At 45.8% G+C, this 24,155-nt stretch overlaps 1 protein-coding gene across 5 annotated transcripts in view; it reads right to left on the bottom strand.

Annotated features, from left to right (window-relative positions):
- The window catches only part of WASHC2C (WASH complex subunit 2C), a 99,449-nt gene that overhangs the window by 15,558 nt on the left and 59,736 nt on the right, over window positions 1-24,155 (bottom strand). For 4 of the 5 annotated variants that reach the window (XM_038743304.1, XM_038743307.1, XM_038743308.1 and 1 more), the window contains 8 exons: window positions 23,647-23,775; window positions 17,873-18,042; window positions 12,171-12,273; window positions 7,779-7,928; window positions 5,756-5,959; window positions 3,002-3,130; window positions 2,797-2,889; window positions 1,796-1,924 (listed from right to left, as the gene is read on the bottom strand). In XM_038743304.1, coding sequence (XP_038599232.1) covers window positions 1,796-1,924; window positions 2,797-2,889; window positions 3,002-3,130; window positions 5,756-5,959; window positions 7,779-7,928; window positions 12,171-12,273; window positions 17,873-18,042; window positions 23,647-23,775 — 1,107 coding nt within the window. The remainder of the gene's footprint in view (window positions 1-1,795; window positions 1,925-2,796; window positions 2,890-3,001; window positions 3,131-5,755; window positions 5,960-7,778; window positions 7,929-12,170; window positions 12,274-17,872; window positions 18,043-23,646; window positions 23,776-24,155) is intronic. The other variant, XM_038743306.1, reaches the window with a different exon arrangement.

Below are 24,155 nucleotides of genomic sequence, written 5' to 3'. Positions count from 1 at the left end.
AGCCTTAATCCCCATTTTACAGATGAGGTAACTGAGGCACAAAGAAGTTAAGCGACTTTCCCAAAGTCACACAGCTGACAAGTGGTGGAGCCAGAATTTGAACCCATGACCTCTGACTCCAAAGCCCGTGCTCTTTCCACCGCGCCAAGCTGCTTCTCACTTACTACGATGGCATTTATTAAGCACTTACTACGTGCCAAGCACTGTTCTTAGTGCTGGGGTAGATAACAAAGAAACCAGGTTGTGCCACGCGGGACTCATAGACTTAATCCCCATTTTACAGATGAGGTAACAGGCACAGAGAAACGAAGTGACCTGCCCAAAGTCACACAGCTGATAAGTGGCAGAGCCGGGATTAGAACCCACGACCTCTGACTCCCAAGCGTGGGCTCTTTCCACTAAGCCACATATTACGTGCCAGGCACTGTACTAAGCGCTGGGGTAGACACAAGCTAATCAGATTGGTCATAGTCTATGTCCCACATGGGGCTCAGGGTCTTAATTCCCATTTTCCAGATGAGGTAACTGAGGCACGGAGAAGTGAAGTGATTTGCCCAAGATCACACAGCAGACAAGTGGCGGAGCTGGGACTGGAACTCAGTTCCTTCTTATTCCCATGCCTGGGCTCTATCCATTAGGCCATGCTGTCTCTTTTCTGGGCACTGAAGTGAACTTCTGGCTCAGGAGGTTACTACCAATCACTGGTATTTATTGAATGCTTACTGCATGCAGAGCACTGTACTAAGTGCTCAGTAGGGAACAATATAAAAGACAATCCCTATACTAAAGGTGGATAACATTGTTGAATATCATATAATAATGATAATAATAATGGCATTTATTAAGCGCTTACTATGTGCAAAGCATTGTTCAAGAGCTGGGGGAGATACAAGGTGATCAGGTTGTCCCATGGGGGGCTCACAGTCTTCACCCCCATTTTACAGATGAGGTAACTGAGGCACACAGAAGTTAAGTAACTTGCCCAAAGTCACACAGCTGACAACTGGCAGAGCCGGGATCATGAGTTCTTTCATAATAATAATAATGGCATTCATTAAGCGCTTACTATGTGCAAAGCACTGTTCTAAGCGCTTGGGAGTTTACAAGGTGATCAGGTTGTCCCACGGTGGGGCTCACAGTCTTAATCCCCATTTTACAGACGAGGGAACTGAGGCCCAGAGAAGTGAAGTGACTTGCCCAAAGTCACCCAGCTGACAATTGGCGGAGCCGGGATTTGAACCCGTGACCTCTCACTCCAAAGCCCGGGCTCTTTCCATTGAGCCACGCTGCTTCTCTTAAGTTCATCAGTTCACTTGATTTAAGAAAATGCCGAGTGTCTAATGTTGACCAATCTGGACTGTTCAGAGAAAAGAGATGTTAATTCTACTCGGATTAATATTAACATCATTCCCTTGGTTTACTCTTGACCTCAGTCGCATAACCATAAATGCTTCCGACAGAGTGTGAGCCCCACGTGGCACAGAGACCGTGTCCAACCTGATTAACTTGTATCTACCCCCAGCGCTTAGTACAGAGCCAGCACACAGGCAAATGCTTAACAGACACCATTAAAAAAAAAAGGGATAAATCAGAAAGAGAGGGAAAGCACAAACATGATTTAACACCTCTTTAATTTTTCCTCCATATTTTAAAGACGGAAATGAGTACTGAAAAAGGTCTTGGAGCAAACGGGCCCCAGTGCATTTTCTTATTTATTTTCAGAGGGAGATTTGGCTACAGCGAGGTCGCAAACCAGAAGTCGACCACGTTTAAACACTAAAGAGGAGGTACTGACCTGCGACGTTTCCAGTTTCCGAACACCTGGCTCTCGTTGGTCCCCGTGGGTTGGTCCAGAAAGTATATGACTTTCGAGAGGCGAGCCGAAGTTCTCTTTTTTCATCACTGCTTTCTTTTCAGGAACCTTCTGGGAACAAACCAGGTACAAATCAGGATCAGATATCTCAGTATGGTGAGAAATCAACCGTATCAAATAAGACTCCGAAAGAATAAAAGGTGTCCCTTTTAATGAACGTGTTTTCGCATCTGAATTCGCTACCTGTTCTCTCGGTGAGTTGGGGGATTTTTAAGGGGAAAGCAAAAAACATTCAATTTCCCTCAATCCGGCATATGGCTGAGCATTGCTCGAGACAAATATGGTAAAACCCCAACTTTGATTGTGAGCTTTGATTGTGGGACACGGACGGGGTCTGATCATGTAACCCTCTAGTCTGTTGGGCAGGGAACGTGTCTCTTAATTCTACTGTATTGGACCCTCCCAAGTTCTTAGTACAGTGCTCTGCACATAGTAAGCACTCAACAAATACCATTCATTGATTGACTGACTGATTGAACCTAACCCTGCAATTAGCCCAGAGAAAGCACTTACCATAATTATTCTTTAACAACAGAGAACTTTGGAGGAGACTAAAATGGCAAGACGCACACTCAGGCACGTAAGCAGTTCTAACCTACCTTCCCCAAAGCCCTAAATTTCCGCTTTCATAACAAGGGATGCCTATGTTTTTCAACAGACAAAATGTCCAGTTATTAGGCAAGTTGTAGGACACAAACCACTGGAAGGCTGGTGAAACTGGGCATTTTTTCTCCTTTCAAAACAGAATCAATTTAGGAAGGACGGCTCAAACTACAACCCGCCCACGGCTCCCACGTGACCACCTACAGCCTTTCAGTCCTGAATTTTCTAGGAAGCAAACTCGACTAGTGTAAACTGGAGATTTTGCCTAGGACGCTTTCAGTCAAAAAGACGCATTTGGAACAGTGTCCATTTCTGGCTACCGGAGGCCGGGATTTGGCGGAACTGAAGAGATCGTCATCTTCCTCATCCCCAAAGAGGCCCCCTCCAGACGGGAGATGCATTCTTGGCTCAGACTGGAAGAGAGGCACAAAACTGACGTGTAAGTGAAAAGGGTCGCCCGAACCCAGAGCCCGTAAGTTCACTTGAGGCCGACACCCTGGAAGCGAAGGCCATTTCCGGACTGACCGCAGGCTTTTTGGGGCTGGCGAAGAGGTCAACGTCAGGGTCGTTATCCTTCTGGAGCTTGTGACTGAAGAGGAGCTCTTCATCTTGGAACACCCCTGTGCTCTGGAAATGGGCACCGGGGTCAGGGGGCTAGAAATAGGAAAGAGGGGAGGCAGGCGAGAAAACCATTCGTCAAAATGGGGAACGTCAAAGTTACTCCCAAATGGGCGGGCTGGGAAAACAGAGGCACAGAGGCTGGGAGCACATTTCGGCATGAAAAGCAGGGCACGTTTCTGCCAACTCTTTTGTACTGTGCTCTCCCAAGCGCTTAGTACAGTGCCCTGCACACAGTAAGCGCTCGATAAATACCGTTGATGAATTGACTACAGATAGGAAAATCAGGGAAGGCAGCTTCGTTCAGGATCTCCAGCTGACATTTACAAGCACCTGTATGCCGGATGTGTACAAGGCTCTGATCTACAAATCCTCACAAAATCAGTTCCCCCGTGATTTCAGGATGTCTGACAGTGGTACTAAGGCTTGCAAGCTAATAATAATAATAATTATGGTAGTTGTTAAGTGCTTACTATGTGCCAAGCGCTGTCCTAAGCACCTGTGTAGATACAAATTGATCAGGTTGGACACAATCCCTGTCCCACTCGGAGCTCACAATCTTAATTCTCACTTTACAGATGAGGGAACTGAAGCTTAGAGAAGTGACTTACCCAAGGTCACACAGCAGACAGGTGGTGGAGCTTAGTACAGGACTTTTCACCCAGTAAGCACTCAATAAATATCAGTGAGTGATTAGGACTATATATATATGTTTGTACATATTTATTACTCGATTTATTTATTTATTTTACTTGTACATATCTATTCTATTTATTTTATTTTGTTCGTATGTTTGGTTTTGTTCTCTGTCTCCCCCTTTTAGACTGTGAGCCCACTGTTGGGTAGGACTGTCTCTATATGTTGCCAATTTGTACTTCCCAAGCGCTTAGTACAGTGCTCTGCACATAGTAAGTGCTCAATAAATACGATTGATTGATTGATTGATTGACTACTGTATTCTCCCAAGGGCTTAGTACAGTGCTCTGCAAACAAGAGACTAATAAATCCAGAGGCAGCATGGTCGGGTGGAGAAAGCACGAGCCTGGGAATCAGAGGACCTGGGTTCTAAGTCCGGGCTCTGCCATTTACCTGCTGTGTGACCTTGGACAAGTCACTTGATTTCTCTGTGCCTTATACTTGCCTCATCTGTAAAATGGGGATTAAGACTGTGAGCCTCATGCAGGACATGGACTGGATCTAACCTGACGAGCTTATATGAACCCCAGCGCTTAGTACAGTCCCCGGCAGCAGTAAGCTGGTAAACAAATACCAGCATCATGAACACATACCATTAAAAATGATAATAATAATATTACTGGTTGACTGATTGACAGAAGTCTCTGAAGTTATGCTACACAATCCAATCAGACCCCAGAATTTGGACTAAGCTCTGAGCCCGATCTCTGAATTTTAGGCGGTTACATGAGCAATAGGGTAGCAATTACAATAGCAAAACAAATATCTTGACACTCTTTATATGTTGTTTTCCAAAACAGGTGGCAGCTTAGCCTGATGTGAAAAAAAAAAATATCACACAACTGAGAGTCAGAAGACCTGTGTTCTGAGCCCTGCTCTGCCACTGATATGCTGTGTGATCTTGTGCAAATCACAACTTCTCTGAGCCTCAATTTCCCGCAACACTGGAATAAGATATCTGCTCTTCCCACCTGTTAGGCCCAGGTGGGATAGGGACTGTGTCCAACCTGATTTTCCTGGCTCTCCCCCAGCATTTAGTACAGTACCTGGCAATTAGTAAGGTACACAGAGGCAATTTTATCACTGATTTTCAAGTGAAGAAATAGGTCCGGAAAGGCTAAGTGCTTTCCCCAAGACCACCCAACAGTGTTAACATCATGACCAGGGAAGAGAAGCAGCATGGCTCAGTGGAAAGAGCATGGGCTTTGGAATCGGAGGTCATGGGTTCAAATCCGGGCTCCACCAATTGTCAGCTGCGTGACTTTGGGCAAGTCCCTTAACTTCTCTGTATCTCAGTTATCTCATCTGTAAAATGGGGATTAAGACTGTGAGCCCCCCGTGGGACAACCTGATCACCGTGTAACCTCCCAAGCGTGCTTAGAGCAGTGCTTTGCACATAGTAAGTGCTTAATAAATGCCATTATTATTATTATTATTATTATTACCAGGACTTAGAAAATCCTTGTCACGTCCTCTCGGTGCGGCATGACTGAAGAAGGAATTGTACTTCCCAAGCGTTTAGTACAGTGTTCTGCACACAGTAAGTGCTCAATAAATACGACTGAATGAAGACAGCGCCACGCCATACTTACTTATTATTACTATCAGCACATAGCGTTTAACACCATTGTTACTAATAAAAATAGTATGCGTTAAGTACTTACTCTGTCCAAGCACTGTACTAAGGGCTACAGCAGATACGAGACAATCAAGTCCCATACGGGCCTGCTAGTCTCCCATTTTGCTGATGAGGGAGGTGAGGCACAGAGAAGTTCGGTGCCTTGTCCAAGGTCACGGTGGAGCGAGATTGGAACTCAGGGCCTCTGACTCCCAAGCTCTAGCTCTGTTTAAGATCAAGGTTGGCTCAGTCTCCCTACCAGAGTCACGCCTGTCTGTCCTCCGGAGATCGAAGGCTTGAAAAAGGCAACTGAGCAGGAAGACGCTTCTCCGTCGTCTTTTCCTTACCTTGGCCGTTGCTTTCTGTGGGGTCTTGCTGCTACCTGGCTCTCCAATTTTCTCTTCTTCCTCCTCGTCGTCGTCATCGTCCTCTTCAAAAAGGCTTAACACATTCTTAGCTCGTCCCTTCACCTCTTTCTCCAGAGGAGGTATCGAAGCAAACAAATTGGAATCCTCACTTGGTGCCGGAGCGGATGTAGCTGCGGGTTCTCCCTTTCAGGGGAGACACAACGTGGTAGGGAGTGGGATAAGACTTGGAATTTGGGAGGGTGCCGTTCTCTCAGAAGTGTAAGGAAGGGCGACAGTGAGGCACAGACCTCTGGCATCTTCACATTTGTTTTGAAATTCCAGAATTATCCCAGAAACGCACTGATAAACATTCAAGATAAGCTCCTTCTCGGCAGGGATCGCATCTACCAACCCTAGGAGAGCGGCCTTTCCCAACTGCTTAGTACAGTGCTCGCCACTCGATAAATTCCATCGACTGACTGAGCAGCTCTCCAGTTTTCCAAATTCCCATTTAAAATGTTCCAGTGTCCATTCATTCGTTCAGTCAATCGCATTTCTTGAGTGCTTACTGTGTGCACAGCACTGTACTAAGCGCTCGGGAGAGGACAATATGAGTTGCCAATTTGTATGTGTTGCCAATTTGTACTTCCCAAGCGCTTAGTACAGTGCTCTGCCCATAGTAAGCGCTCAATAAATACGATTGATGATGATGATGACGACAATATAACAATAAACGGGCACATTTTAAGACTGTGAGCCCACTGTTGGGTAGGGACTGTCTCTATATGTTGCCAACTTGTACTTCCCAAGCGCTTAGTACAGTGCTCTGCACACAGTAAGCGCTCAATAAATACGACTGATGATGATTCCCCGCCCACAGCAAGCTTACAGTCTGGGGTGGGACAGGCATTAATATGAATATTATGATAATGAATATTAATATGAATAAATAAATTAAAAATACGTCCACGGACCAGAGTGTCTCCTGTGTGACTTTGGGCAAGTCACTTAACTTCTCTGGGCCTCAGTTACCTCATCTGTAAAATGGGGATTAAGACTGTGAGCCTCACGTGGGACAACCCGATAACCTTGTATCTATTACAGCACTTAAAACAGTGCTTGGCACATAGTAAGCGCTTAACAAACACCATCTGGACCTGGCACTGTGAAGATGAGGCCTACAGAAGGAAAGAAGCTATAATTTACTATTTTAGTCATTCATTCGGTTGCATTTATTGAGCATTTACTGGGTGGAGAGCACTGTACTAAGCGTTTGGGAGAGTACCCATATTGTCTATCTCCCCTTCTGGACTGCAATTTTGTTGTTGGAGAAGCAGCGTGGCTCACTGGAAAGAGCCCGGGCTTTGGAGTCAGAGTTCACGGGTTCAAATCCCGGCTCCGCCAATTGTCAGCTGGGTGACTTTGGGCAAGTCACTTCACTTCTCTGGGCCTCAGTTCCCTCATCTGTAAAATGGGGATTAAGATTGTGAGCCCCCCATGGGACAACCTGATCACCTTGTAAACTCCCCAGCGCTTAGAACAGTGCTTTGCACATAGTAAGCGCTTAATAAATGCCATTATTATTATTACTATTATTACTGTGGGCCGGGAATGTGTCTGTTTATTGTTATGCTGGACTCTCCCGAGCTCTCAGAATAGTGCTTTGCACACAGTAAGTGCTCAATAAATACGATCAAAAGAGACTTGGCTCTTGACGCCAAAAAATCCCAGACTCGGACGGGTTTGATCAGAAGTCAAAACCAAACTTCACCAGGCACGGCTGTACTCGGGGAACGATAAAACAGAAACGACACATTGAACAATTAGAGATACTCGCGGCAGGCTACCTTTCAGTGGTGGCTGGGCAAAGAAAAGAAAGAAGCAGTAGAAGGAGGCAGAGAAAAATGACTCGGATGGATACTACATCCCTAACGACATGCAAACTGATCTATGAGGAAATAATTAAGAAAGGCCGAGAAGGACAAGAGAAGTCTTGGACATCTAAGGGAAGAAAAAGGCTCACCTTCCCTGGCATTTTGAACGCGGTTTCTCCCACTGTCTTCCCGACACTCTCGGCCTTCTTCTCCGCTGATTTCGCCGCCCCGAAAGGAGCCGCCTTTTCTTCCTCGTCACGGAACAGTAAGGGCCCGGCCGCCGGGGATCGTTCTTTTTCCTACCAAATGGGAGAATCACGCTAGTCCCAGAGCCGCAGCGGGATTTATCGTACTAGGTGCCCGACGGAAAGCGCTCAAGTCAAACTCCACTGCCGACGATCGCTTTCTTTCCGAAGGGACCGAGTTCAACTTGTGGGGGAGAAGGGGGTCAGGGTGGTTGACGGAAGTTTTTAGTTGTGTTTTTGCGTCACCGTCCACTGCAAAAAGTTTCCTGAAGGAAATGAGTTTTAAATGAGGATTTTTTTGGGAGGGGGGGGCAGTCGAGTCGTTACTGATTCTTGGGAATTTTCCCTACTGATTTCCCTTTGGAGCGGTCACGTTAGGGAACGCCCCCAAGAACTTATTTTTCCTTGAAACCCAAAACGCAACTGTGTGGCCAGTCGCGTCCATTTCCCTTCCCTTAGTCCCGACCTTACTGCATGCAGCCTGGGGATTACAAAATACATGTTACCACTTCCTCAAGTGATGAGCCGTCAAGGGGGAGAGTCCCGTCTCCAGCTCTGTCTCTTCCAATCGGAAAAGTCGTTTAAAGACGAAAAGTGGAAATGGAGTTTTACGGCTTGGCACCCAGGTTCCTACGCTCGCTTCATCGACTTGTCAGGAGGGCTACCAGGGGTCACAGGAAACCGCTTTTGCCCGATAAAGGCTCCTGAGTCTGAACTCGTGACTAGTTAGAGAGAAGGCAGCGAGGCCGAGGGAGAAAAGTACTAATCAATCAATTGTATTTATTGAGCGCTTACTGCGTGCAGAGCACTGTACTAAGCGACTACTAAGAGAGTAGTCGGGAGCCTCGGTTCTACCTCTTCGTTTGCCATTAGGTGGGATGTGTCAAGGGGTAAGTCAGCGTCGCCGTTTCCCTAAATACAACGTTATTTGTAAGATCGTTAGAGAACGTAACTGAGAAGCAGTGTGGCTTAGTGGTAAGAGCCCGGGCTTGGGAGTCAGAGGTCACGGGTTCTAATCCCGGCTCTGCCACTTGTCAGCTCTGTGTGACTTTGGGCAAGCCGCTTCACCTCTCTGGGCCTCGGTTACCTCATCTGTAAAATGGGCACTAAGACTGTGAGCCCCAAGGGGGGCAACCCAATAGAACAGTGGTTGGCACATAGTAAGCGCTAAATACCATTATTATTATTATTATAATTACTGTGGCATTTGTTAAGCACTTACAATAATGATAACTGTGGCATTTATTAAGTGCTTAGTATGTGCCAGGCACTCAACTAAGCGCCGGGGTGGATACAAGACCATCGGGTTGGACACAGTTCATGTCCCACCTGGGGCTCACAGTCTCATTTGCCACTTTCCAGATGAGGTAATTGAGGCACAGAGAAGTTAAGTGATTGCCCAAGGTCACACAGCAGGCAAGTGGTGGCACTGCCCTGAACACGGGGGTAATCCCAAATTAATCAGGTTGGACACAGTTCTTGTCTCACATGGGGCTTACAGTTTTAGAGGAAGGGAATCATATTTAATCCACATTTACCTTTTTTTACAGATGAAATATGAGGTAACTGATGTAACTCTAGACTCTAAGTCACTGTGGGCAGGGAATGTGTCTTTATTGCTATACTGTACTCTCCCAAGCGCGTAGTATAGTGCTCCGCACACAGTAAGCACTCAGTAAATAGGATTGAATGCACGAATAAACTGAGGCGGAGAAGCAAGATGACTTGCCCAAGATCGTACAGCAGTCAATGGTATTTACTGAGTGCTTCCTATGTTCAAAGCACTGTACTAAGCGCTTTTTTAACTGCATTTATTAAGTGCTTACTATGGGCAAAGCACCGTTCTAAGCGCTGGGGAGGTTACAAGGTGATCAGGTTGTCCCACCTGGGGCTCACAGTCTTAATCCCCATTTTACAGATGGGGGAACTGAGGCCCAGAGAAGTGAAGTGACTTATAATAATAATAATAATAATGGCATTTATTAAGTGCTTACTATGTGCAGAGCACTGTTCTAAGCGCTGGGGAATTTACAAGGTGATCAGGTTGTCCCACATGGGGCTCACAGTCTTAATCCCCATTTTACAGATGGGGGAACTGAGGCCCAGAGAAGTGAAGTGACATAATAATAATAATAATAATAATAATAATGGCATTTATTAAGTGCTTACTATGTGCAGAGAGAGCACTGTTCTAAGCGCTGGGGAATTTACAAGGTGATCAGGTTGTCCCACATGGGGCTCACAGTCTTCATCCCCATTTTACAGATGAGGGAACTGAGGCCCAGGGAAGTTAAATGACTTGCCCAAAGTCACACAGTTGACAGTGGTGGAGCTGGGATTTGAACCCATGACCTCTGACTCCAAAGCCCGGGCTTTTTCCACTGAGCCACGCTGCTTCTCTAAGCAGAAGAGAAGTAGCTTCTAAGTAGCTTCTCTACTTGCCCGAAGTCACACAGCTGAGAAGTGGCGCAGGCCCGGGATTCGAACCCATGACCTCTGACTCCAAAGCCCGGGCTCTTTCCACTGAGCTACGCTGCTTCTCATGCTGCTTGGGAGAGTATAATACAACACAATTGGCAGACACGCTCCCAACCCATAACAAATTTACAGTCTACAGGGAGAGACAGACACTAATATGAGTAATTTATAATATATAATTGAAAGCAGTAGACATGTGGTAGAGCTGGGATTAGAACCCACGTCCTTTGATGCCCAGGCCTGGGTTCTTGTCATCATCATCATCAATCGTATTTATTGAGCGCTTACTATGCGCAGAGCACTGTACTAAGCGACTAAGTAAGTCTTTCACTAAGCCACACTGCTGCCTGATAAGGGCAAGTGAGACTCTCCGCTTATAAAATGGGGATTCAACATCCTCTCTCCCTTCTAATTAGACTGTCAAGCCCCACGTGAGACAGGGACTGTACACATCCTGATTATCCTGGATCTACCCCAGCACTCAGTACAGTGCTGGGCGCAATGTAAGTGCTCAACAAAATAACCACAATTAATAATTCTTGGAAGTCGGGGGCCTGTGTTCTAATCCCGGCTCTGCCTGTGCTTAAGGAAAACCACAATTCGTATTAGAATAATAATAATTATGGTACTTTAGACTGTGAGCCCACTGTTGGGTAGGGACTGTCTCTATATGTTGCCAATTTGTACTTCCCAAGCGCTTAGTACAGTGCTCTGCACATAGTAAGCGCTCAATAAATACGATTGATGATGATGATGGTACTTGCTAAGAGCTTACTATGTGCCAAGTACTATTCAGAGGAGCAGCGTGGCTCAGTGGAAAGAGCGCGGGCTTTGGGGTCAGAGGTCATGGGTTCGAACCCCGACTCCCCCACATGTCTGCTGTGTGACCTTGGGCAAGTCACTTAACTTCTCTGAGCCTCAGTTACCTCATCTGCAAAATGGGGATTAAGACTGTGAGCCCCACATGGGACAACTTGATCACCTTGTAAGCCCCCCAGCACTTAGAACAGTGCTCTGCACATAGTAAGCGCTTAACAAATACCATTATTATTATTATCCTAAGCACTGGGGTGGATACAAAGTAGTGAGGCTGGACACAGTCCCTGCCCCCCATGGGGCTCACGCTCTTAAACCCTATTTTCCCAAAGAGGTAACTGAGGCCCAGAGAAGTGAAGCGACTAGCCCAAGGTCACACAGCGGACACGTGGTGGAGCCGGAATCAGAGCCCATGACCTTCTGATTCCTAGGTTTGTGTGCTATCCACTAAGCCACGCTGCTTCTCAACAGTTACTGGGAAGTTATTAATAATAATAATAACAATAATAATAATGGCATTTGTTAAGCGCTTACTATGTGCAAAGTACTGTTCTAAGCGCTGGGTGGGGGGATACAAGGTAATCAGGTTGTTCCACGGGGGGCTCACAGTCTTAATCCCCATTTTACAGATGAGGGAACGGAGGCTCAAAGAAGTTAGGTGACATGCCCAAGGTCACACAGCAGACACGTGGCAGAGTTGGGATTACTGAGAAGCAGCTGGGAAGTAACTCTTGAGGACACAAATAGTAGCTGGGAAGTCCCCAGTCCAGACAGTGAAAGAAATTCCTTTAAGGCAACGGCCTCACACTCTGGACCAAGTGCTTATCATCATCATCATCATCAATCGTATTTATTGAGCGCTTACTGTGTGCAGAGCACTGTACTAAGCGCTTGGGAAGTACAAATTGGCAACATATAGAGACGGTCCCTACCCAACAGTGGGCTCACAGTGCAGTAAGAGGTGCGGATGTCGCGGCTATCTAAGCAGCAGAGAAAAGATACCGTTGTTTCGTGAGGAGCCGAGGATGGAGGAGAGCCAAAAAGAGATCCCCCGCTATCAGCATCTTCTTCAAACAAGAGAGATGTTTTCGGGCTCTTTTTCTGACTGTAGGACAAACAAAACAACCCCAACTGGTCAATCAAACAATAATACGGTGCCCCCGAGAAACTGGTGACTAAATATAAAATCTTAAATACAGTTAGAGCAAATCTGCAACACAGACCTCTAGGCAAACTTCAATTCCTTTATAATTCTCCTGCACTCTCCCGAGCACTTAGTACGGTGCTCTGTACGCAGTGGCTGGTGTTCAATAAATGATAATAATAATAATGATGGCATTTATAAAGTGCTTACTATGTGCAAAGCACTGTTCCAAGGGCTGGGGAGGTTACAAGGTGATCAAGTTGTCCCACGGGGGGCTCACAGTCTTAATCCCCATTTTACAGATGAGGTAACTGAGGGCCAGAGAAGTGAAGTGACTTGCCCAAAGTCACACAGCTGACAATTGGCAGAGCCGGGATTTGAACCCCTGACCTCTGACTCCAAAGCCCGGGCTCTTTCCACTGAGCCACGCTGCTTCTCCAATACCACTCATCGATTAAACAGTTCATTTTTCTTTCATCTTTCCCGTGTGCAATCTCTTTTAATCCACTCCCACCTATCCCGCGGGGAAGCAGCGTAGCTTGGAGCCAGAGGTCATGGGTTCAAATCCCGGCTCCACCACTTGTCAGCTGTGTGACTTTGGGCAAGTCACTTCACTTCTCTGGGCCTCAGTTACCTCATCTGTACAAACGGGGGTTAAGACTGTGAGCCCCACGTGGGACAACCTGATCACCTTGTAAACTCCCCAGCGCTTAGAACAGTGCTTTGCACATAGTAAGCGCTTAATAAATGCCATCATCATCATCAATCGTATTTATTGAGCGCTTACTATGTGCAAAGCACTGTACTAAGCGCTTGGGAAGTACAAATTGGCAACATATAGAGACAGTCCCTACCCAACAGTGGGCTCACAGTCTAAAAAATCATTATTACATCATCATTATTACAGTCTAAATAATCATTATTATTATTATTATTATTTTTTCCCCGAGACTATCTGGCCTGGTGGTCATACGTATTTTCAGATAGGGAATACTTTACACCTCCCTGACATAATTTCATTTCAGTGAGCTTGCTTGCCCTGCTTGAGGTGGGTTACAAAGAATTAGGGCGCAACGGGACCAAAATGAAATATCCTGCACCTAAGAGAGCAACAAGGTGGAGAGCGAAGAGCACAGTCTCACAGGATGTTGCCCATTTAAAACATTAAATGAGGTTTATTTTTAGATAGGTCATCCTATACTTTACGTTGCAATATCACTAGGACTCCGAATTGAAACGTGCCGCGTAACCAGAAGCCCCACGGCTTTACGTACATATATAAGCAGCGTGGCTCAGTGGACAGAGCCCGGGCTTTGGAGTCGGAGGTCATGGGTTCAAATCCCGACTCCGCCACATGACTGCTGTGTGACCTTGGGCGAGTCACTTAACTCCTCTGAGCCTCAGTTCCCTCATCTGCAAAACGGGGATTAAGACTGTGAGCCCCACGTGGGACAACTTGATCACCTTGTATCCCACCCAGCGCTTAGAACAGTGCTCTGCACATAGTAAGCACTCATCATCATAGGCAGCGGAGAAGCGGCATGGCTCAGTGGAAAGAGCCCGGGCTTTGGAGTCAGAGGTCATGGGTTCAAATCCCGGTTCTGCCAACTGTCAGCTGTGTGACACTGGGCAAGTCACTTAACTTCTCTGGGCCTCAGTTCCCTCATCTGTAAAATGGGGATTAAAACCGTGAGCCCCCCGTGGGACAACCTGATCACCTTGTAACCTCCCCAGAGCTTAGAACAGTGCTTTGCACATGGTAAGCGCTTAACAAATACCATCTTTATTTATTACAAGCCATGCTGCTTCTTGACCCAATTTTTATTACTGTATTTGTTAAAGGCTCACTCGGTAGCAGGCACTGTACTGAGCGCTGCGGGGGTAGATAGAAGACCATCACGATGGACAGAGTCCGTGTTCCACATGGGGTTAAAAGTCTTAAACCCCACTCTACAGATGAGGTCACTGAGGCACAGAGAAGTGGCTTTAAGGAGAAGAAGCCACTTTATGAAGTGGCTTGCCCAAGGTCACACAGCAGACAAGGGGCAGAGTCAGGATTAGAACCCAGGTCCTCCTGAATCCCAGTCCCGTGCTCCACTAGGCCATGCCGACTTGTACTTCCCAAGCGCTTTGTACAGTGCTCTGCACACAGTAAGCACTCAATAAACGATTGAATGAATGAATGAATGCTGCTTCTCTCATAATAATAATAATGATGGTATTTGTTAAGCGCTTACTAGGTGCCAAGCACTGTTCTAAGTGCCGGGGTAGATACTAGGTAATCAGGCTGTCCCTATACTCAGCTGTTTCCCCTATCTATTAATTATTTTAATTATTAATCTATTAATCTATTTTAATATCTGCCTTCCCCCATAGATTGTAAATTGCTCGAGGGCAATCAATCATATTTATTGAGCGCATACTATGTGTAGAGCGCTGTACTAAGCACTTGGGAGAGCACAATATAACAGAACGTCCCCTGCTCACAACAAGCTTATGGTCTAGAGGGGGAGACAAACATTAATATGAATAAATATTTTATGATATAGAATTTAAAGATAGGTGCTGTGGGGCTGGGGTAGGGCGAATCTCAAATGTCCAAGGGTCACACATCAAAGTCACAGAAGACGCAGAAGGGAAATAATAATAATAATGGCATTTATTAAGCGCTTACTATGTGCAAAGCACTGTTCTAAGCGCTGGGGAGGTTACAAGGCGATCACGTTGTCCCACGGGGGGCTCACGGTCTTCACCCCCATTTTACAGATGAGGTCACTGAGGCCCAGAGAAGTGGAGTGACTTGCCCAAAGTCACACAGCTGACAATTGGCAGAGCTGGGATTTGAACCCATGACCTCTGACTCCAAAGCCCGGGCCCTTTCCACTGAGCCACGCTGCTTCTCTGCTGCTTATGATGATGATGGCATTTGTTAGGCGCTTACTATGTGCAAAGCACTGTTCTAAACGCTGGGCGGGATACAAGGTGATCAAGTTGTCCCACGTGGGGCTCACAGTTTTAATCCCCATTTTACAGATGAGGGAACTGAGGCTCAGAGGAGTTAAGTGACTTGCCCAAGGTCACACAGCAGTCATGTGGCAGAGTCGGGATTTGAACCCATGACCTCTGACTCCAAAGCCCGTGCTCTTTCCACTGAGCCATGCATATATATATATGCATATATAAAGCACATTGGGGCAACGAGGGCTTAACTGGGGAAGGCCTCGGGGAGGAGAAGGGTTTAGTACAGTGCTCTGCACACAGTAAGTGCTCAATAAATACGATTGATGAAGGGTGCCTACCAAACCTCTTCTGTCCTCTGCCCCACAGCACTTTGTTCATAACTGTAATTTATTTATTTCTATTAATGTCTGTCTCCCCCTCTAGACTGTAAGCTTGCTGTGGGCAGGGAATATGTCTGTTTATTGTTGTACTGTCCTCTCCCAAGCACTTAGTACGGCGATCTGCAAACAGTAAGTGATCAATGAATATGACAAATGAATGAGTGAATGAATTAATATTACTGTCCCTCTCCTCCTCTAGACTGTAAGTTTGTTATGGGCAGGGAACGTGGCTAATTAGTGTCTCCTTTCATGCAAACCTTCTCACTGTACCTCGATCTCATCCATCTTGCCACTGACCCCTCGCTCATATCAATCAATCAATCGTATTTACTGAGCGCTTACTGTGTGCAGAGCACTGTACTAAGCGCTTGGGAAGTCCAAGTTGGCAACATATAGAGACAGTCCCTACCCAACAGTGGGCTCACGGTCTAAAAGGGGGAGACAGAGAACAAAACCAAACATACTAACAAAATAAGATAAATAGAATAGATATGTACAAGTAAAATAAATAAATAGAGTAATAAATATGGACAAACATATATACAGGTGCTGTGGGGAAGGGAAGGAGGTAAGATGGGGGGATGGAGAGGGGGACGAGGGGGAGAGGAAGGAAGGGGCTCAGTCTGGGAAGGCCTCCTGGAGGAGGTATATCCTACTTCTGACCAGGAATGCCCTCCCTCCTCTTATCAGACAGATAATTGCTCTCCCCTACTTCAAAACTTTATTGAAGGCACATCTCTTCCAAGAAGCCTTCCCTGACTAAGCCCCCCCACCCCTTATCCCTCTCCTTTCTGCGCCACTCTTAACTTGCTCCTTCATTCATCCTCCCTCCCACCCCCACAGCACATATGCAACTATCTGTCATTTATTTTATTTATCTATTTATGCATTTATTTATATTAATGTCTGTCTCCCCCTCTAGACTGCGAGCTCATCGTGGGCAGGAATGAGTCTGTTTGTTGAGCTCATCGTGGGCAGGAATGAGTCTGTTTGTTGTCACACTGTACTCTCCCAATCGCTCAGTACAGTACTCTGAAAAGCAGCGTGGCTCAGTAGAAAGAGCCCGGGCTTGGGAGTCAGAGGTCATGGGTTCTAATCCTGGCTCTGCCACTTGTCAGCTGTGTGACTTTGGGCAAGCCACTTCACTTCTCTGGGCCTCAGTTTCCTCACCTGGAAAATGGGGATGAAAACTGTGAGCCCCATGTGGGACAACCTGATTACCTTGTATTCACCCCCAGCGCTTAGAATAGTGCTTGGCACGTAGTAAGCCCTACTGAGAGCTCCCCTCCTCCAGGAGGCCTTCCCAGACTGAGCCCCCTTTTTCCTCTCCTCCTCCCCATCGCCCCCCCGCCCCACCTCCTTCCCCTCCCCACAGCACTTGTATATATTTGTACAGATTTTTTACTCTATTTTACTTGTACATATTTACTACTCTATTTATTTTATTAATGAGGTGCATATAGCTATAAATCTATTTATTCTAACGGTCTACATGTTCTGTTTCATTGTCTGTCTCCCCCTTCTAGACTGAGAGCCCGTTGTTGGGTAGGGACCGTCTCTATATGTTGCCGACTTGTCCTTCCTAAGCGCTTAGTCCAGTGCTCTGCACACAGTAGGCACTCAATAAATACGACTGAATGAATGAACAAATGCCATCATCATTATTATTATTACTCTGTGCACAGTAGGTGCACAGAGCAAATTGCTCCTTTTTCAGCTCAAACACTCTCTTCTGTGCCTTTGAAGACCTTGGACAGAGAAGGAAAAGCTGGAGGTTGCTTGCATAAAGCAAAGCTCTCCTTTTCCACCTCACATATTCCGGTTTCTGGCCTTGAAGACCTCAGGCAGAGAATAAAAGAAGCAGCGTGGCTCAGTGGAAAGAGCCCGGGCTTTGGAGTCACAGGTCATGGGTTCGAATCCCGGCCCCGCCACACGTCTGCTGTGGGACTTTGGGCAAGTCACTTCACTTCTCTGAGCCTCAGTTCCCTCATCTGTAAAATGGGGATTAAGACTGTGAGCCCCACATGGGACAACCTGATCACTTTGTATCCCCCGCCAGCGCTTAGAACAGTGCTTTGCACACAGGAAGCGCTTAACAAATGCCGACAAACAAATAAAAGTGGGAGGTCGCTTGCATGAAGCGAATCTGCTTCAACAGATATGACCGAATGGATATGAGTGAATGAATGAATGAAAATAATTGGACTTAAATCGATTACCTGTCCTTGGTGACGACAAATAAATCTTCTTCATCCTCCTCCTCAAACAGGCTGGTCTTTTTCAAGGGCTTAGCCCCGGGCCCTTGCCCACCGCTAGTTTTCACCGGGTCTCCTCCGGCCTGGACGTCTGAAGCTGGGGTGGGCGGCGGGCCGGCGATGTGCCACTGATCCTGAAAGGAGGAGAGCCCTTTAGGGGACGGGGACACCCTGACGGGGACCATTAACCATGGCGTCTTTGCAGTCAATCAATCAATCAATCAATCGGATTTATTGAGCGCTTACTATGTGCAGAGCACTGTACTAAGCGCTTGGGAAGTACAAATTGGCAACACATAGAGACAGTCCCTACCCAACAGTGGGCTCACAGTCTAAAAGGGGGAGACAGAGAACAGAACCAAACATACCAACAAAATAAAATAAATAGGATAGAAATGTACAAGTAAAATAAATAAATAAATAGAGTAATAAATCTGTACAAACATATATACATATATACAGGTGCTGTGGGGAAGGGAAGGAGGTAAGATGGGGGGATGGAGAGGGGGACGAGGGGGAGAGGAGGGAAGGGGCTCAGTCTGGGAAGGCCTCCTGGAGGAGGCGAGCTCTCAGCAGGGCCTTGAAGGGAGGAAGAGAGCTAGCTTGGCGGAGGGGCAGAGGGAGGGCAGAGTCGGCCCTCTTTGCCTTCCCCCCGCACCCGGTAACGATTCACGCTGGGCAACTATTAGACAGAGCTGATGTTATTCGTTGTGCTGCCGGGGAAAATGCTGGCGGGACACTGGGCCGACTTAAAAAACAAAAAAAATCCAAAGAGCCCAGGCTTTGGAGTCAGAGGTCAGAGGTTCGAATCCCACCTCTGCCAACTGTCAGCTGTGTGACTTTGGGCAAGTCACTTCACTTCTCTGGGCCTCAGTTCCCTCAGCTGGAAAATGGGGATGAAGACTGTGAGCCCACTGTTGGGTAGGGACTGTCCCTACATGTTGCCAATTTGTACTTCCCAAGCGCTTAGTACAGTGCTCTGCACATAGTAAGCGCTCAATAAATACGATTGATGATGATGACTGTGAGCCCCCCACGTGAGACAACCTGATCACCGTGTAACCTCCCCAGCACTTAGAACAGTGCTTTGCACATAGTAAGTGCTTAATAAATGCCATTATTATTATTACTATCATTGTAATAACATCTCCCTACCCTGGATTCAACTTTCCAGAACCTGCTACACTGGGACAATTACTCTGGGATAGGGTAAGGTGTGGCTCAGTGGAAAGAGCCCGGGCTTTGGAGTCAGAGGTCATGGGTTCAAATCCCGGCTCCGCCAATTCATTCAGTCTATCGTATTTATTGAGCCAATTAGCTGTGTGACTTTGGGCAAGTCACTTAACTTCTTTGGGCCTCAGATAGGGTAAGGTGTGGCTCAGTGGAAAGAGAACGGGCTTTGGAGTCAGAGGTCGTGGGTTCAAATCCCAGCTCCTCCACTTGTCAGCTGTGTGATTTTGGGCAAGTCACTTAACTTCTCTGGGCCTCAGTTACCTCATCTGTAAAATGGGGATGAAGACTGTGAGCTCCCCTGTGGGACAACCTGATTGTCTTGTAACCTCCCCAGTGCTTAGAACAGTGCTTTGCACATAGTAAGCGCTTAATAAATGCCAGTATTATTATTATAAGGCCATTTCAAACTGTGTTCCACAGTATCAATCAAGGTATTTATTGCACAATTACTATACGCTGGGCTCTGTACTAAGCGCTCGGGAGAGTATAATACAACCGAATTAGTTCCCTGTCCACACTGAGTTTACAGTCTAGAGGATGGCTAGCAACAATAATAATGACGGTATTTGTTAAGCGCTTACTACTACTACTAATAATAATGATAGCATTTATTAAGCATTTACTATGTGCAAAGCACTGTTCTAAGCGCTGGGGAGGTTACAAGGTGATCAGGTTGTCCCATGGGGGGCTCACAGTCTTAATCCCATTCCCACGCTGGGAAGCAGCGTGGCTCAGTGGAAAGAGCACGGGCTTTGGAGTCAGAGGCCGTGGGTTCAAATCCTGGCTCCGCCACTTGTCAGCTGGGTCACTTCACTTCTCTGGGCCACTTCACTTCTCTGGGCCTCAGTTCCCTCATCTGTAAAATGGGGATGAAGACTGTGAGCCCCCTGTGGGACAACCTGATCACCTTGCATCTACCCCAGCGCCTAGAACAGTGCTTTGCACATAGTAAGCGCTTAACAAATACCAACATTATTATTATTATTATTATTACAAATGAGGGAACTGAGGAACAGAGAAGTGACTTGCCCAAAGTCATACAGCTGATAATTACCACTAAGGGAATGGTAATGCTTAATATTAGTACTTAATACTTACTATGAGCCAAGCGCTGTTCTAAGCACTGGGGGAGGTACAAGGTAAGTAGGTTGTCCCAGGTGGGGCTCACAGTCTTAATCCCCATTTTACAGATGAGGTAACTGAGGCCCAGAGAAGTGAAGTGACTTGCCCAAAATCACACAGCTGACAAGTGGCGGAGCCGGGATTAGAACCCACGACCTCTGACTCCCAAGCCCGTGTTCTTTCCACTGAGCCTCGCTGCTTCCCGCTGATCAGAACAAGATTTACAGGGCAGGAAGAGTCAGACAAGTCCTCAACTCTTCCCAAACGTCATTCTGTACGGTCGAATACTTCGAACCGTGGTCCTGCCCATCCGTTTTCCTTACCCATCAACATTTGAACATACTCTCATTCATTCAATTGTATTTATTGAGCGCTTACTGCGTGCAGAGCACTGTAATAAGCATGGAATGAGCATAGGCCCGGGACAGCAGGGTTCCAACCACTTGTCTGCTGGGTGACCCTGGCCAAATCATTTTACTTCTCAAGTGCTCCGCATATAATAATATGCTCAATAACAATAATAATAAATACTGTATATATTATATATAATTACATATATACATAAATATATTTATTGAGCCTTTACAGTAAGAAGGGCTCAATAAATATCATCGATTGACTCTCGCTGCCACAGTTTCTTTATCTGTAAAATCGGGGATTAAAATTTTTAGACAGGGAGCCCCACTTGGGACAGGGCACGTGTCCAAATTGATTACCTTGTACCTGAGTAGCAGGGTGGCTTAGTGGATAGAGCAACGGCTTGGGAGTCAGAAGGATCTGGGTTCTAATCCCGCTCTGCCACATCATCATCATCATCATCATCATCAATCGTATTTATTGAGCGCTTACTATGTGCAGAGCACTGTACTAAGCGCTTGGGAAGTACAAATTGGCAACACATAGAGACAGTCCCTACCCAACAGTGGGCTCACAGTCTAAAAGGCGGAGACAGAGAACAAAACCAAACATACCAACAAAATAAAATACATAGGATAGATATGTACAAGTAAAATAAATAAATAAATAAATAAATAGAGTAATAAATATGTACAACCATATATACATATATACAGGTGCTGTGGGGAAGGGAAGGAGGGAAGATGGGGGGATGGAGAGGGGGACGAGGGGGAGGAGATGTCCGCGGGGTGACTTTGGGCAAGTCACTTCACGTCTCTGGGCCTTAGTTATCTCATCTGTAAACTGGGGACTAAGAGTTGAAGATGGGGATTAAGAGATTAAGACCACATTAGCCCCATGTGGGTCAGGGACTGTGTCCAACCTGCTTAACTTGGATCTACTAACAAGTACCATTATTATTATTATTATTATTATTATTATTACCACCCCAGCATTTAGTAAGTGCTTTCTTTGCACATCAGTAACACTGCTTTTATTCCATCTACTCCAGCATTTAAAATAGAGCTTGGCACACAGAAAGCACATAATACCAAAATTACTATTCTTATTAGTATGCCTTTCTCAAGTTCTTCCTTCTCTGCTCAACAACTTGTGGTTTAGGACATTTTGGGTTAAATATTGCGGGTGACAAAAAAAACGAGAGGGGGGAAAAAAAGTAAATTCAGAATTAATAACCTTAAGGAGTGTATTTTAACCTGAAAATTATCCAAGAATAGACTGCCTCTATTTTCAGAAGCAAATTATAAACAGATCAAGGGCAGGGACATTTATAACCCTTCCAAATATTTAAGGAACCTGGTTGGGAGCTTCAGCAAGATTTCAAGAAAACTTAGCTAAAGAGGGACAAAGAAAGGGAACAGCAAAGCTGCTGAGGAAATCGAAATGCACCGAATGTTTAAGAGGCTCATATGAGAGAAGAAAAAAGCTTCCTCATTCCTACATTTTTATATCACTTGTAATCTGCATAGTTTCTAGTCACTAAGGACGCTTGGGTCACCAAATACAAAATTATCTCTATAAAGTAGTTATTTCATATTAGTCAGTGATTTTGCTAAAAAGCATTACTGGCTTGGAAGTGAATGAGTTGTGGGTCTTCTAAAGTTAACTCATTTAAAATTGTTGCTCCTACACTTTTGATTAACAGTTCTAGTTCGCCACATGTGGCTTGTTTAAAAGCTGTTTCATCCAAAGAATCAATGCTAAGACTTCACCGGCTTGGGTGTAAGGTTATTATTACTGTATCTTCCATTTAATCCTATTTTTTTTTCCATTCAATTGTACTTACTGAGTGCTTACTGTGGGCAGGGCACTGAACGAAGCATTTGGAAGAGTACAAAATAACAATGAACAGACACATTCCCTGCCATCTGTTAAGTGCTTACTGTGTGTCAGGAACTGAATTAAGCGATGGGGCAGATGCAGATTCACTGGGCTAGACACAGTCCCTATGCCAAGCGCTTAGTACAGTGCTCTGCACATAGTAAGTGCTCAATAAATACGATTGATGATGATCCCACTTAATCCCCTTTTACAGGTGAGGAAGCTGAGGCGTAGAGAAGTCAAGTGACTTTCCCAAGGTCACACACCAGACACGTGGCAGAGCCGGGACTGGAATAGAACCCAGGTCCTCTGGCTCCGTGGCCCCGTGGTCTTTCCAATAGGCCACACTGCTTCTCTATATTTTCGGGCTATACGTTTGCTTTTGCCAAGTTATGTGTCTTCACTTCATGTTTTAGATGGAACGCAACGGTAGAATTAGGGGACGTTCTTCCCACAGCATGCGTCTTTCGGGATATAGCATATGTGCGCTCTGGCAGTCATAACATACTATGATGTGAGTTTTCCTTAGTCCAGGGTTCTATAAGAATCCAACTCCCTTATGGATAACTGAGTGTGCACCCATTTATCTTGTCCTCAATCAATCAGTTATATTTACTGGGCGATTACTGCGTGCAGAGCACAGTACTAAGTGCTTGGGAGATTGCAATCAAACAGAAATGGCGGACATAGTCCCCCAACAAGCTTACATTTTAGAGATACTACAGCTTACAGTTTAGTTATAAAAAGAAAGATCAGCCCACTAAATATCAGCAGTTATCCAGCGGCAAAATAAAGCTAACAAAAAAACCCCGAAATTTCCCAATGCAGCAGTGTTCCTACTTCAGAAAGTTTTCCTTAGCCTAGTACCATCAAATCGGCCTCGGCTCACCGTGAGCAGGGAATGTGTCCTCCAACCCTGTTGTTCTGCACTCTTCCAAACGCTTAGTACAGTGCTTTGCACCCAGTAAGCACTCAATCAACACCACTGACTGATATTCCTGATGGGCACCTGTGTAGAATACAGAAATGCTACTGAAACAGGCGCATGAGTCTAAAGATGAGAACTTTAAGGACAAAAGCCGTTCCCTGAGGACGTCGAATGGATGGCTTCCAATTCCGTTTACCGTCGGTGAAAACAACTTTACCTCCTCATCACTGCTGAAAAGCAAGGTAGATTTTTTTTTCTGGGTTTCAGACGGCTTTGCTTTCTCCTGTGTTGACTTCGGTAGAGAAGATGGTTGTTTCTTGGCAGGTGCAGTCCCGAAAAGATTATCCTAGGATAATGAATTCCAAAGGCACTGCATGAATTTCCACCATAAGACAGAACCCAAAGCCTCAGTTTTAGTTGAGAAGCCTTAAAAATGGCCTTGGAAATAAGTCAGTAATTTTTCCCAACCAGGTCATAATTTCAACAAATATGTATGGGAACAATATAAAACTACCCACCTACATTCTTATACTACTAGCCCACTTTTGGGTAGGGACCGTCTCTATATGTTGCAAACTTGTACTTCCCCAAGCGCTTAGTACAGTGCCCTGCACACAGTAAGCGCTCAATAAATACGATTGAATGAATGAATGAATATTATGATATTAGGAATAATAATAACAACAATGGTATTTGTTAAGCGCTTACTATATGCCAAGCACTGTT

Source organism: Tachyglossus aculeatus, chromosome 3 (assembly GCF_015852505.1).
Source record: "Tachyglossus aculeatus isolate mTacAcu1 chromosome 3, mTacAcu1.pri, whole genome shotgun sequence".
Lineage (NCBI taxonomy): Eukaryota > Metazoa > Chordata > Mammalia > Monotremata > Tachyglossidae > Tachyglossus > Tachyglossus aculeatus.
Note: the sequence above shows the minus strand (reverse complement) of the source record. Positions and strands in the feature narration are given on the sequence as shown.